Source organism: Cinclus cinclus, chromosome 1, assembly GCF_963662255.1.
Source record: "Cinclus cinclus chromosome 1, bCinCin1.1, whole genome shotgun sequence".
NCBI classification, from domain to species: Eukaryota; Metazoa; Chordata; class Aves; order Passeriformes; family Cinclidae; genus Cinclus; species Cinclus cinclus.
This window is the reverse complement of record NC_085046.1, coordinates 107,350,237-107,364,182: the sequence shown is the minus strand read 5'-3', so window position 1 is coordinate 107,364,182 and position 13,946 is coordinate 107,350,237. Positions and strand designations below refer to the sequence as shown.

At 37.6% G+C, this 13,946-nt stretch overlaps 1 protein-coding gene across 1 annotated transcript in view; it reads left to right on the top strand.

The window, feature by feature from the left end:
- The window catches only part of CDH2 (cadherin 2), a 112,827-nt gene that overhangs the window by 63,231 nt on the left and 35,650 nt on the right, over positions 1 to 13,946 (top strand). Inside the window, exon 3 of the mRNA XM_062501341.1 lies at positions 12,680 to 12,906. Coding sequence (XP_062357325.1) covers positions 12,680 to 12,906 — 227 coding nt within the window. The remainder of the gene's footprint in view (positions 1 to 12,679; positions 12,907 to 13,946) is intronic.

Here is a 13,946-nt window from a genome sequence, read left to right as displayed (position 1 = left end):
TTCAATGCCCGTATTTTAAAATGTGGCTCAGATGTTTATTGTAAGGTCAGATCTGTTCCGTTTCACTTGCTGCTTCTTCCTGCTGCGGGAGAGGCTGCTTTTAGTTTGCAGAAATCCCTTTCTCATGGGAAGGTGAGCTTTAGATAACACGAGCTTGAGCCCTGAGAGGCAAATCAAAATAACACATCACTCATTTACTGTAGGCATTGCCTAACTTAATAAGAGATGTTCTGGACTCTGAGTGCTCAGCTGAGATGGGCAGATCAAATTGATTCTATTGCTTGCTAACCTGTCTGATTACCTCATCAAAGTGTTACACTGGCCATGTAGACTCCCTCCACTGGCAGGAAAGTCTGCAGTACAGGGACTGTGAGCAGTCTGTCCAAACAAAGCTGAAAACATGATTCCACATGTTCTGGAGAGTGCCTTTTGGACAAGTACTGAGCCTGTGTTTGTAGGCTCTCAGACTGTGTTCCTTGGAAGCCTCCTCCTGAGGGTAATTGAATTGCTCACCTTTGCTATAAAATGGGCTAGGGTGATGTGAATATGAATCTCTGTTCCAGTTACAATGTGCACCTTTTAATATAAAGTACAAAGTAATGGAGAATACCTGCATTAAAATTATTTTAAATCAGTAGAGCACATTTCGCTTTGGGGGCTATTTATTTTCAGGTGTGCATGTGCGAGGGGACAGTTTGTTTTGTAGCTTTTTGTGTTGAATTAGTTTGTGTTTTTTGAGGTGGGGTTTTGTTTTGGTGGATTTTTTTCTTGCTTGCTTTGGTATAGTTTTGTCTGTTGGTTGTTTTTTGTTTTTTTTTAAACTTCCTAGAACACTGCCCTAACCCCTAGTGAAATAGGTCCTAAATATCACTGCAGAGACTCCAGTTCTTTCCTACAGATGCAGACTGGCCACACCTGCATGCCCATGGCTGTCAGTTCCCTCAGACAGAGGTGAGAGGAGAGAGCAGTTTTTTATCTGCTACTGACGAACATCGGACTCCAACCATCTGATGACAGGTTGCTATTTCATGCTCTGCAGTTTTGTTTCAACAGAAATTCAGTATATGCTGTTTCACTGAGTGACTTTGTGTTCTCCCCATTGGTGACACTGTTGCATTTATGGACTGACAGCATGTTCACATGCATACAAAGACACATCTGGACTGTAATATTAGAGAGGAGCCATGCATCGTGGACCAAGAAATGAAAGAATTTTGCCATGAGTAACTTTAATGCACTTTCAGATAGATCATGAATCTGCTTATATTAGCCATCAAAGTACAGCATCTCTGTGCTCTTTGCACAAGATGTTCATGGTGATGCTTATCCTAAGGAAAAATATCTCTGGATCAGCAGTCATTACTGTAGAACACATTGGATAGTATTTTCTGAAGTATACAGCAAGCATAGCGTGGCTTTCTTTATTCCATTTGCAAACTGACATTGTTTTTGGGAAGAGGAATTGAAAAGAGATGTTTGTTCTTGTGACTGAATGCCACAGGTGTCGTTTTGAGGAATTCAAACATTTGAGGAGAATTGAGAGGAATACAGATGGCAGTTGAAATAGCCATTGAAATGTTAAAATGTTTATTACAATGGGGTTTTTCCATTCAGATTCCTTTTGGAAATGAATATTTAGTACTCTGGTAAACAAAGCAAGGAGTGCCTTCTATTGGAATAGCAGAGTAGTTGGGTTTCTAAAGGAAGATTTAGTTCCATTTTTGTGATGGATTGATTCAGCAAGTTACTGAGTGTTTCCATTGTTTAGGTATTTGTATTATGTTTGATTCATCTAAATGTTAGAAATTATCCAATTTTCATCTTGTACCTAGGACTCCTAGGCAGTCCTGTTATACCAATTGCTGTAGAAATAATCCCCAGACACTTGGGTTGCAGTCTGGGCATTTGGACGGTGTTGCTGTGTAATCTTTACTAAGAAACTTAGAATGTTGTGACTAATAATTGAAAAATCAAGACTGCATAGAGTGCAATAGCTCAGTGCTTCTCAGCAAACTATTCTTGACTCAGACAGTAATAGGTTAATTGCCACATCCAGAAATGAGTCCTAATGATTCCCTCTAGGAACCATTACCACATGTAGGGCTTTTATTGAGATATTTATAACTGTAATCTTTGGTCTCAAAGCTCATGTAACTGTTCAGTCCAGCAAAGGGGTTCAGAAAGGTAATACCCTGCTCTCATCCTTAGGCTTGGCTAAAAGTAGAATTTTCAGTTCTAGTTCAGTCAAGCCCCTGCTATTTTAAGGCATTATTCCAATCTAACACAATTTGAATGTCAAGTGTCTTGTGTTTTGTGCTCAGAAGGCCCACAGGAAAGTCTAGACATACACCAAAAAAAAAAAAAAAAAAAAAAAGAGAGAGAGAAAGAAAAAGAAAAAAGCTGCATTTATCATAGGAAGAGTATCTTCGAATATGTCAGAAGATCCATTCTTTTTCTTCTCTGTTCTTCTGTGACTAGACTGAATCATGATTGTAAAACAAGAGTCTGTTCAGCCAGGTCTGTCTCTTCTCTTTCCACCTGGAATAAATTGCATAAATTTGCACAGAATTGCTTTGGCATAGAATCCTGAAGTATGTCTTAATTTTGCAGTACTGAAAGTTCCTTCTTGAATGAAGTCTGTATTTCTCTCATTTGTCTGCAGATTGCGTCCAAGGATTTATTTTCTTTTCCCCTTCCTATATTAATCCTGGTACCAAGTTGTGCTGCTGTCATGCTTGTCTGCATTTTGTGAAGAAAATGTTTTTTTTAAGCAGTGTTTTTTTCCTCGTGTAACGCCTCTTTTATTTCTGTCAATTCTGTTACTGTCAATTTGAATTTGAGAGGATTATCCGAGCCTTGTAATTTTGTAATCTCTAGACAAGACATTCAAAGAATGGTAAAAGATCTTGAAGGGAAGTAGCATCACTTAAATTTTGACTTACACTGTGTCACATGTACACAAATAACCTCATGTTGGTCATTTTAGTGAGTTTGCACTATATGATACAGTCAAACATGAAGCAATAGTGCTAATTCTGCTTGCAGCCAGTGTTTGTTTAATTTACCTTGAGTCACGTAGGCCTTACATGAAATAAAAGAACCATTTGACTTGACTCAAGTCTGAGGTCCTGACTCTGCAGCATAGACACAGAATGTCCAAGTTTCTCCTCTTTGTTTTTTCTTTTGTGCTGCTGATATTTTGTGACCTTGCAAGTATGGATGGTTTTCATCTCATTGAGAATATGGTTTAGGTAGTCACCCAAGAAGATAAAAATAATTAATAACCATTTGTGAGTATTCACTAAGTGCCAGTCACTCGAAGGTATTCCAGCACTGATTTTTTTTCTGTTCATTGTACTTATTTTAGCTCATGAGGAAGAATACATAATGTATGTACTAATTACTCTTTGCTCCCTTGTGTGGACTGATGACAATATTAAGGTTTCCCTATGATGTTGCAGTGTTTTAGGTGAGCTTCCATAGTCAGCAATGTCAAGTAATTTCCTACATATTTCCAATTAAATCTAATTCTAATACTGGTGGTTCTTCATTTATTTTTAAGGCATCTGCAAACATGTATCGGATCGAGGAGGAATGTTAGGCATATTTGGAGAGATAGTATAACAAGATTCTATGAACAACCCAAACAATAATCTTAAAATATGTGAAATCAGTCATTTTCCTGTTAGTTCTCTTGATATTTCCCCCTCTTTAATGATCATCAGTTAATTAGCATGCCACCTTAGCTATTTCAGATGTTGAAAGCAATACACAGAGGGAGTGAATACCCATTTAGGGGTTACTTTCACCCACAGGTACTCCCTCATAATAGGATAGACATAAAACTTTTTGAGTCCTCTGTTTTGTTATAGGCAGCACTACTGTGGCCTGGCTGTGAAATACTCTGTACTAGCCTGCACCCGTCACCAAGAGCTTTTTCTGAATTTTAAGGTCAGCTATCTCTGTTTAAGAATAATAATGATGATGAAAACCTGAGGTCTGACTAGATACAATTAAGCTGCCATGGCAGCTAGTTTTCTGCCTAAGGCCTACTGGACATGATCCAGTGATACTATAATCCATGGGATTTATGATTTTTATTGCTATCTAACCACATCAGTGTAAATACTGCTGGGCTGTCTCTGCCGTCTCTTCCACCCCCTTTGGCAACTGGCAGGTTTCTTGCCCTTGTTTAATACAAAAGCACGGTGTTCAAGCAGGGTATTTTTTCGCTGTTACCCATTTTCTGAGGAAATGAGCATTCCTGTGTTACAGAGTGGTTCTGCTTTGAGATGAGCCGTGCCTGCTGTTTGCTGGGGGGATGCTGGTGCAGTTGTGTGCATGTCCAGCTCCGTTGGCTGGAAGGTTCTCCAGGTTCCCCCCAGAGGATAACAGCCTTTGTCTTTTAGCAATGGTGCACAGAGCTGCTACTGTAACTAGAGTATGACTAAGGACCTTTTAAAAGTCAAAAAGAATAATTGCAGCTTTGGAAAATTAGACCATGGCATGCCCAGAGGAGTGACATGTGGGAGAGTGACAAAAGCCAACAGTGCTGGGCAGATGAGACGAAGGAAGGAAGAAGAGGAAATCTGTATTGGTGTTTGTGGAGGGTCCATTGCATTCAAATGTGTGCTGGTTTGTGAAGCTGAAAGACAAGTTTAGGGAGAGTTGTCCACTTTCCCCTTGAAGCATCCACAGCCACATGGGAGGGCTGCAAATTGTAATCTCAAGAAACAGGTGTTAACCTGGGGTATGCAGCAGAATACAAAACATGGTGTTCCCACATGTGCTTCAAAGACTTTTTTTTTTTTTTTTTTTTTTAAATGGGAAGCAGCATTGTTGAGGGGTGTGCTGCCATTTTGTAAGTGCTGGGAATTTGTTTGCAAATACAATGATGAGTTCTGCCTGAGCAGTCGTGTAATTTAGTGAGAAAAATCCCTAATTTTACTTTATTGTATTTCTTTTTATGGTAAGAGATGATGCATTGCCTGAAAGTGATATATACTACTCTTCTATGTTCTGTTGTTTGTTCCTAAGCCTCTTTTAGCATGGGGGCTTAAGCCACTGTTAAAAGCTGCTGACCGGTTGAATTTATAAAATAGATCATCAGTTCATTTGAAAGTACGCACCCATTTGATATTTCAGCAAGTTCTAGCTTTTTATGGAAACTCTAGGAGCCTGGATATTTAGTTTCTTTGTTAATTTATTGATTTTTGTAAAGACAGCCTCTGATTATCTTTCTGCCTAGGTGTGGTCCAAGCCTAAGCTATAGCCTGAAATTAGTAATGCTTTGACACCTTAGCATCTCTGTCAGGACCACAGTTCAAAGAGGGGACAGGAAAAAATGGGAACATTGGGGAATAAAGTTTAAAGAAACTAGGAAACAGAACACCTGGAAAGGCAGGAAGAAAGAACAATAAAGAAGAAAGAGAGAAGAGCTAGGGGGAAAAAAAAAAAAACCTTGAAACCTGAAACCTAAAAGGACTTCAGGCCAAGAACAGTTAGCATGGAGAACATACAAAAGCATCTATTCTCTGTTCTCACTTTCCTTATTGCTAGTGAGGGAAAAGAAAAAAAAAAAAGAGCTAACTTTTTTGGCATTTTCTAAAGATAGATTAAAAGGGCAAAGCAGCTTATCCAGTTTTTTTACTAGATATTTAAGTCATTACTGTAGCACAAAAACTGCCCTTTAATTGCTGCACTGTAATTGTAGGTATTTGTTTCTTATGCTGCTTAAGGCCACGTAAAAATGAATAGAAGTAAAAATAGGTCTGTGTTAAGTGCCTCAATTTTGAGACTGTTTTCTGCTAGCTGTCTGCAGAGACAGTACTTTTCCCTTTAGTCTCCTGGTTTGACTGTTCAGTAGATACATTTTTTAATTACCAAATTGGATTTTAGCAGGTGTAGTCAGTTGATGCATTATGGGTATAAGAGATTAGTGTTTAATCCTTCCTTTTATTACTGTGTAGAATAGTATACTTGGGAAAGTACTAAAGGTGCATTGCATACTCCAGAGTACAGAAATGACATTTATTACTGAGTTTGCTTTCAGCTAGCATCTTTTAGAAAAAAAGCTGGTGCAGAACTCTGCAGGAGCCTATAGGCTCATCTATAGTGAAACTGCCTTAAACAATAGAGTGGAGGAAAATGGAAAGAAACCTTTTTGTGTTTTAAAACAAAAGCAGTTGTCGAAATGCAAGTACTTTCCCTCTTGAAGATGATTATTCTCTTTTTCTACATTTTATTTTTTTTAAATAAAGACAAAAGGGGTGTGAAAGCACAGATCTTTGTGCCAGTGAGTGGTAGAGGCAAGGACTGAAAAGGGTCAGTGAATCAGATATAATTTGGACTCTGTTTGAGATACCAGTCCTGTGTTTTGCTGATGGCTGGTATTCCCGTACTGAAAAGCTGCAGAGGCATTTCTATCAAATAGAAAGAACATTATCCCCATTTTCATTCTGGCATGCCTGTTAGGACTTTGTTCTGTAAACAAAGAGGATTATGGGAACTGGAAACTAGATGGCATTTTATTAAAGAACTGTGTGAGTCTTTCCCTGTGAATGCAAGAATTAGGCAGTCTGGTGATAGCTACCTGTGAAAGAAAACACTTTAAAAATAGACCTTAATGTTTGAATTATTAGGGTTCATAGGGAAACAGTTCTCGTGAATGTAGGAAGGAGCTATAATATTTCCTAATTGTCCCTGCAGCTAAATACTTTAAAAGAAAAACTTTCACAGTAATTTTACAAATTGAGAATGAAAAAGAATATGTTGCAGAAATAGGGAGAGGGAGATTTATGTCCAGTGTTCTTCTGTCATGTAGACTGCCAGATTGCTTTGAAAGTATGTTATTTTAGGAAGTGTACATATTTACCTAGCTAGAACTAGCAGTTTCAGGAGTGGGGAAGGAGACAGAATTGCATTGAATCATAGTTGTGGTAACCACTACAAATTATTTTTACCAGCATAACATACAACTTCTATAAAAACTTAAGGTTTTTGTACAGTAGACTACTTAACATCCTAATTCCCAAGAGTAAAGTCATACATCAGTACTAGGTTTCACCTAACTCCTGCTGCAGATCACTTGAACTGCTTTCAATTAATGAAAAAAGTGTACAGCATGTATTAAACCTAATTCTTGCAAATCACTTTTCCTTTTAATTATTGTTTTCCTAACTGAATAGACAATTAAGCAATGGAAATTCAGCATGGAAAAGTGGGAAGTTAATCTGATATTAGTCAGATCATGAAACACCTCAAGTTGGTAAATAGCTTGAATACATCCTCAGTTTTACCTCAGTTGAAACACTCTGATGTGACGCTTCTTCACTGCTTGAGAGCTTCATAACCAGGGTTACCCACAGAACCAGGTTGTAAAGATGTTGAAGACAAGTGTGAATAGGATTTAGAAGCAAATGGCCATATTTGGCCCTTAGTAAATGGCAAAACTCCAGTTGGGCTTGCGTGACCTGCTGAAGCAGTCCTCTATTCCAAGTAGGCTGGGCTGGCAGAACACAGTGCTCAACACAAGGCACAGGTTTTCAAAAGCAATTATTGAATTAGCAGGCTTTGGTAAGTAGCATTCTTTTGACAGCCAGCTTTCTATTCAAGTGTCACAAGGCTAAAAATAAGTAGGACTAAGAGATTTTTGGATGGTCTGGAGTATGGAGTAAACTCCGGGTCATAAATATAAAAGAGATGAAAAGGGATTAGAAAAAAAAAGACTAGAAGAAGCTTTTAGAAACAACACTGGTGTATGGAAATATCTCTAAAGGATATAATGACAAATGGAATTACAGTACAGGTGGGGAAATGCCATTGTCTAAAGTAACCTGAAATATTATATTTCATATTTATTTTGACTCAGTAATTTCTGTAGCTAATTTTCTTTGTTTACAAATGCAAACATTTTTCTAGCTGATGTATATAATCCATCAGAAAATCAGATATTAAATAATACTTAATAGTATTTCAAGCTGGTTTCAGAAAGTTCTAAAATCAGACCAAATTTAATGGTGGTGATAGAAAAGGCAAGTTAGAACGTGCTTTTGTTCTTCGTTATCATAACAGTTCACCAGGATGTCAAAAACCCAGTTTGTTTGAAGGTCATCCATAATTATAGTAAAGGATGTCTCATGGGCATGACAAATGCCACTCCAACAAGGCATGAACTGAAATATGAGCATGTGCACTATGTCAGTAGGACTACCAGATCATCTTACAGATACAGAAGTAACCAGTATGAATAAATTACTAATTTATAAAGGAAGAGGAGGGGGGCGAGGGGGGCATTATATGGGGTTTCTCGTGTAGTTTTCTCCTGCTTCTCTCTCTGAGAAGCAAAGACTTGTTAATACAGTGTTCTTGGAGACTGTTGAGATACAAGTATGCAGGTGGCTAGACAGTTCAAGCAGCCCGTTTACATACGGTTTCTGGATCTGTCAAAGGTAAAAGTGGTATCTAGTAGGTAGTTGTACCTAAGATATTTTCTTGTTCTGTTTATTTTGTCTGATGCAAAATGATCCCAAGTGTATTAAATAAGTATAGGTTTTTCTGTTTTATGATGCACACTCTTTACTGCTGAAGTCCATGTGTTTGTTGGCATTTGTTGCAGTTTTCCATGGTGTCTACTAAGGGAGCCTTTGCCTTGAGGTTGATGCTTAGGCATTGAGAAGAGCATTGAAGAGGAGTAGCATTCCAACAAATTTACAGAAGGAAGCACACTAGTGTGCTTGTATGCATGTGGATGTTACCTAGTTGTGAATTGAATATTCTGTAAGTGCAGAAAATCCAAATGGCAAACTCAGTCTCACAATCAAAACGAGTAATAAAAATTCTGTGTTAATATTCTATGTTGCACATGAATGTAATATGTTCATGAAATATTGTACACTGGGCTGTATTATTAAAATCAGTTATTTTGCTCAGTCCTTATTTGAATTAAGTAATTCTGATATTATTTGCCTAGGACAAAAAGAGCAGAAGCATGTTGTCAAAAAGTGCAAACCAACCTTACTAGCTGTTTTTTATAGATACTATGAATCATTCATCTCATTAGACCTGAGCATGAGTGGTGGTGATCTCTAGTGCACTTTAAATGAATTTGCATGTCTAGTTCTTAACGTTTTGTACACTACACATGTATGCGTATGTTGTAATTACTTTCATGCAAGAGTGTTAAACTGAAAGCTTCCTTTAATACCATGGGGCTGTAGACTTTCATTTTACAATGTTGTAGTCTCAGAGGTCCTCTTTTATTCTTTATTTAATAGAATATACTTGCCTTGGTTTTAAGAAAATATTCAAATTAGGATATTAATGGTCTTTTGTCTTAGGGTATAATATTTAATAATAATCATATGCTAGTACTAAATGCAATTTTTCTTTTGTTTAAAGACCCTACTTTTATAAATCGTTGTGCATTGCCTTATTTTGAGCCCTGTGAACTGAGTGCATTTGTTCCCCTGTTACACATTTCTGCTTTGATGTGACCAAAAGTATTCTCTTTAAAACTGAAACAGTTATCTGTGAGTTTGACTGAATACTTCCCAGGGCTTTCAAATAATATACTTTTGGAAAGCAGATACTTTCAGAAGATGCACAGGATACTCAGAAATACTTAAAAATCCATTAGTTATTTTTACAGATTATGATACTCTTATCTGAACATTTATGCAGAGTGTTACTTAAAAACAGTAAAATCAGGTGCTTGATTATTCTTTCTGTTGCATATAAAGGGACTAAGATTCTGCAGAGTATATGTAGTTAACATTTTTTTAAGTGGAAAAAAAAATGTGATTGATCTGTCAACATAAAGTGACTTGTGGAAAGCATGCCTCCCTTTCCTGTGGTTTTTAGAAAAGAGAATGGTTGCATAAGCAGTCATTATTCATGGTAAAAAAAAAAAAAAGATTTCCTGTAGCATTTTTGCAAAAAACAATCTTTGCCTAAAAACCTACTGTCAGAAATCACTCTTTGTTCATACTAGTTGAACACTGAAAAATGAAGCAAAGTGATCTAAATTGAATTTACAAGACTGATAACCATGTGGCTAGGGGGAGAGTAGCTACTGCACAACCTGTACTCTGTCAAGGGAATTTAATTATAGATGGTTATACTTGACTATAATTCGTTAATGTGTGCTCCTTGCAAAGAGAGAATAATTCTCACATTGACAATTTTATATGTTTTTACCAGGATACTGTCAGAGAAAGGGATTTTCATTGAATTTCATAATACACAGTTGCCTGGGGGAAGAATATCAATGGAATGGCTAGCAGGGTGGGGTTTTTTGTTTTATTTTTGTGCTGCTGAAGTCTGTATGTAAGGAGATGGGGGGGGGAAAGAAATCTTCTTTAGGAATTTGAATTAATATATTCTGTTACTGTGCAGTAGTTAGGAAGTAATTTTATTATAAAATATTGTTTTGATATCTTGGTCTTTTGGACCATAATGACAAATACTCATTTTAACTTCCATGCTTTTGAGAAGCAATAATGGTCAAAGTTTAGATTAATCTTCATTCACTTTCCCACTCTTGTACTTTTCAGAAGTAAGTCTGAGAAGAGCCAGAGGTAGAACTGGCTTTGCTGTTTGTCCTTTTGGTCAAGACACTTTTTTGAAAAGCAGAGTTTGAAAGTAGTTGTAGCTGAGATGAGAGACACAGAGCTACGGCTTACGTTGCTGTCTGGTGGTTTTTTCTTTTTTTTTTTTTTTTTACTTATGTGAATTGTTTCTGAGAGGTTTGTGTTAACAGTGGTGGCATTTCAAGGATGCCCATGCTTGGGGTCTGCATCATCTATGCCTCTGTAACCTTCTGCAGACCTGTAGCTTGTAGATTATAGGGAAGGAAGTAGTTGTACATGATAAAGCAGGTAGGATGGACTTGAGGAGCCATAGGAATTGCTTAAATAGGTGAAAACTTACACAAGAGGCTATTTATTAAGAATTTTAGAAAGGCACTGTCTCTGCTTATGAAGAAGACCAGAGGCAACCTCTCCAAAGAGGATCACAGGAGCAGCCCTGCTGGTGAGGCTTCAGCCTTTTACCCAGGCAGATTTGTTCTTTCAGGGGTAAGTGCTTTGTGGACATGGCATGCTCTTCTCCCCAGGGTGAGGCTCGCCTTTCATGGGAAAAGACTTTCAAATTCTGGGATCTGGGAAGAGAAGTATTGCTGCCCAGTTCACCAAGATTAAAATTAAGAAGGTTGATGCTGTGTCATTTATTTAGAGTAGTGCTGTGCTTTGTCTCTTTTTTCTGTCTGATGGACCCTTTTAAAATACATTCCTTCCTGTCAGGAGAGGGCAAATGGGGGATCCTGGATAACTGAAAGAGTGCAATAAGAAAAGAAATTTAGTCTGTCATCTGAACATCAGTTTGGTCTTTAGTGTTCAAATACAAAAAAGTAGGATTCTTCTTCGTACCTTCCTGAAAATAGTGCATTACAGAAGAAAGCATACGATGTATGACATTTAGTAGTGATTTTTTCTTGAGAGGCACCTTTAGGTTTTGAAGCTAAATAGTTTGTGCATGGTTTAGCACAATATAAAAAGTGCAATAACTGAAATGAGGCATAAAGCTTCATTTCATCTTCACTATGTGGATTTCAACACAACCTTCATAATGGTATTTTACACTTCTATTGCCCATACAATCAAAATATTTCATAATGCTTTCGGAACATTTAAGAGCGATCATTGGTTATAAAAGCACACGTTCATTTTTTTACTTACTATTATTTGCAGTAACCCAGAAGACAAGTGGTGGTGAAAAGAATTGGGTAGAGAAGGCAGTAACCTGTTACCAGTTCTGTTTTGTGCATAATACATCATTATCTCTACATTCGGTTTTACTGACTTCTTGTTCCAGTGTGTGTCTTTCAGACACAACAAAAGGAAGGAGGGAGAGAATGAAACAATAGGTAATTCCTAAGCAGATAAAGGGTATGTGTGGTACATAACATGCTTTAAAAAAAAAAAAAAAATTGACAAACCTCCCCCCGCCCCCCCAGCAAAAAAAGTATAAAAACCCAAACAAAAACTCAAGGTCCTTAACTTAGGTTTTCTCTGTGAGGTATTTACTGGCTCCTTCATCTTCTCAATGAGGGACAACTCAGTCCCAGAGCTCATAAGTAATCTTCCTGAGATGGCACAGCTGAATCACAGGCTGATGTGCGCACAGAATTTAACATTTTTAACATTTCGGGATTTCTGCCTTACCCCCATTGGCAGAGAACGTTCTGGAAGCACAGTTGTGTTAGCAGTTAGGGTTGCAGCGTAACAAATTTTGTTTAGTGAAACAGCTTGGCTGGATCTTTGGGAAGCTTGAGGAGCAAATCCCCACGACCATCAACTGGCAACCAAATGAAATGTACATGGACATGGAAGGAGATGGTTTTCTTGCTCTGGTGGTGGGGTAAATTTGTAGGAGGGAGGCTCTTCCTATCTAGGGTTAAAATCTCCGCCTGGCAGTCCACAGAAGAATATCACTGTGAATGGACTGACTGGTAAAGTGCAAGTCCTAACTCATAATTGTATGTGATAATAACAGCAATGAATTAAGTATCTCTGCTTTTGAGTTTATTCTTAGTGCATTTGATGCCACAGCAAATTCAAGGTAGCCCCTTTTACATTATTTTGTTTGTTTGTTTGTTTGTCATTTTATGTCTGTTTTACAGTGGGGTTTCGAAGCTGTGATGGAAATAAAAAAATACACTTTGGTAGCAGTGAGCCAGAAGATTTCAGAGTAGGTGAAGATGGTGTGGTCTATGCAGAGCGAAGCTTTCAACTTTCAGCAGAGCCCACAGAGTTTGTTGTGTCTGCTCAAGACAAGGAAACCCAGCAAGAATGGCAAATGAGGGTGAAACTGACTCCTGAACCAGCCTTCACAGGGGATTCGCAAAAGGTAAAGCAGGAGCTAAATGCAGCCTGTATAAATGTATCTCCACAAAGAGGCCTAAAAATAGGGGTTTAATTTTGCCTGTCATGCACCTCTCCATGACCCAGCTTATTAATGGACACCTAGCACATGCAAAGCTGGAGCTTTAGAAGTAACTTCAATAGTCTTTTATTCTGCAGTTCTGCTAAGGCATGGAAAGACATGCCTGTTTAACTATATAGGATTCTTTGTGTTTGAGCTTTTTGTTTGTATAGCTTGAGATTTATACCTGAATTTAAGTCTCACACACCCCATTTCTTTATTTTAAATTGCTTGAAAGTATTATAGTATTTATTCAAGCAGTTAAATATAACCGCAAAATAAACAAATCTGTGATAGAATGCATCAGTCACATTTATTAGATGGGAGCTCTAGATTTACAGCAGTAAGTCGGAAAGCACTTCTGGCAGGGAATATTGGCTTTGTCTTGTCCTGTCATAATCAAATTGGAGATTGTAAATTATTCATGATTCCAGCACTACTTGGTAAGGAAGATAGTCTCCCTCTGCTGGAAGCTGCCATAGGATAAACCATGTACTGTAACAAAAATCAGACATAGCAATATGCAATTAGCAATGTATTTACTTTAGAAAAGTCTGTTAGGTTGTCTGCCTTTTTCTGTTATATTACATGTTGCCTTCTGTTTCTTGCCTTCTCCTTAGTGTAGGAGAAGTGCTTAGTTTACAGGTAAGTAACAAAATTTATCCATAGATTAACTTGTAATAGGTACACATTAAAGATTTAAGCATAATGTTAAAATAGGTAATGTGGTTATGCAATACATTTTTCCAGAGAACACTCTGGAGACCACTGCTGTGTAATCCTCAGTTATTTGTTTGCTTTCTTGGTGATTGTGTTAAATCTGCTAAGGCATGTTTTTCACAATGTAAATACTGTCATTTTGTTCATGGAAGCATAGTAAAAAAGCAGATGCTTAGGTGTGCCAGAGCATGCCCTGTTTATTCGAAAGACACTATTCAGGTATCCTTACCATCAACAGAATGTAG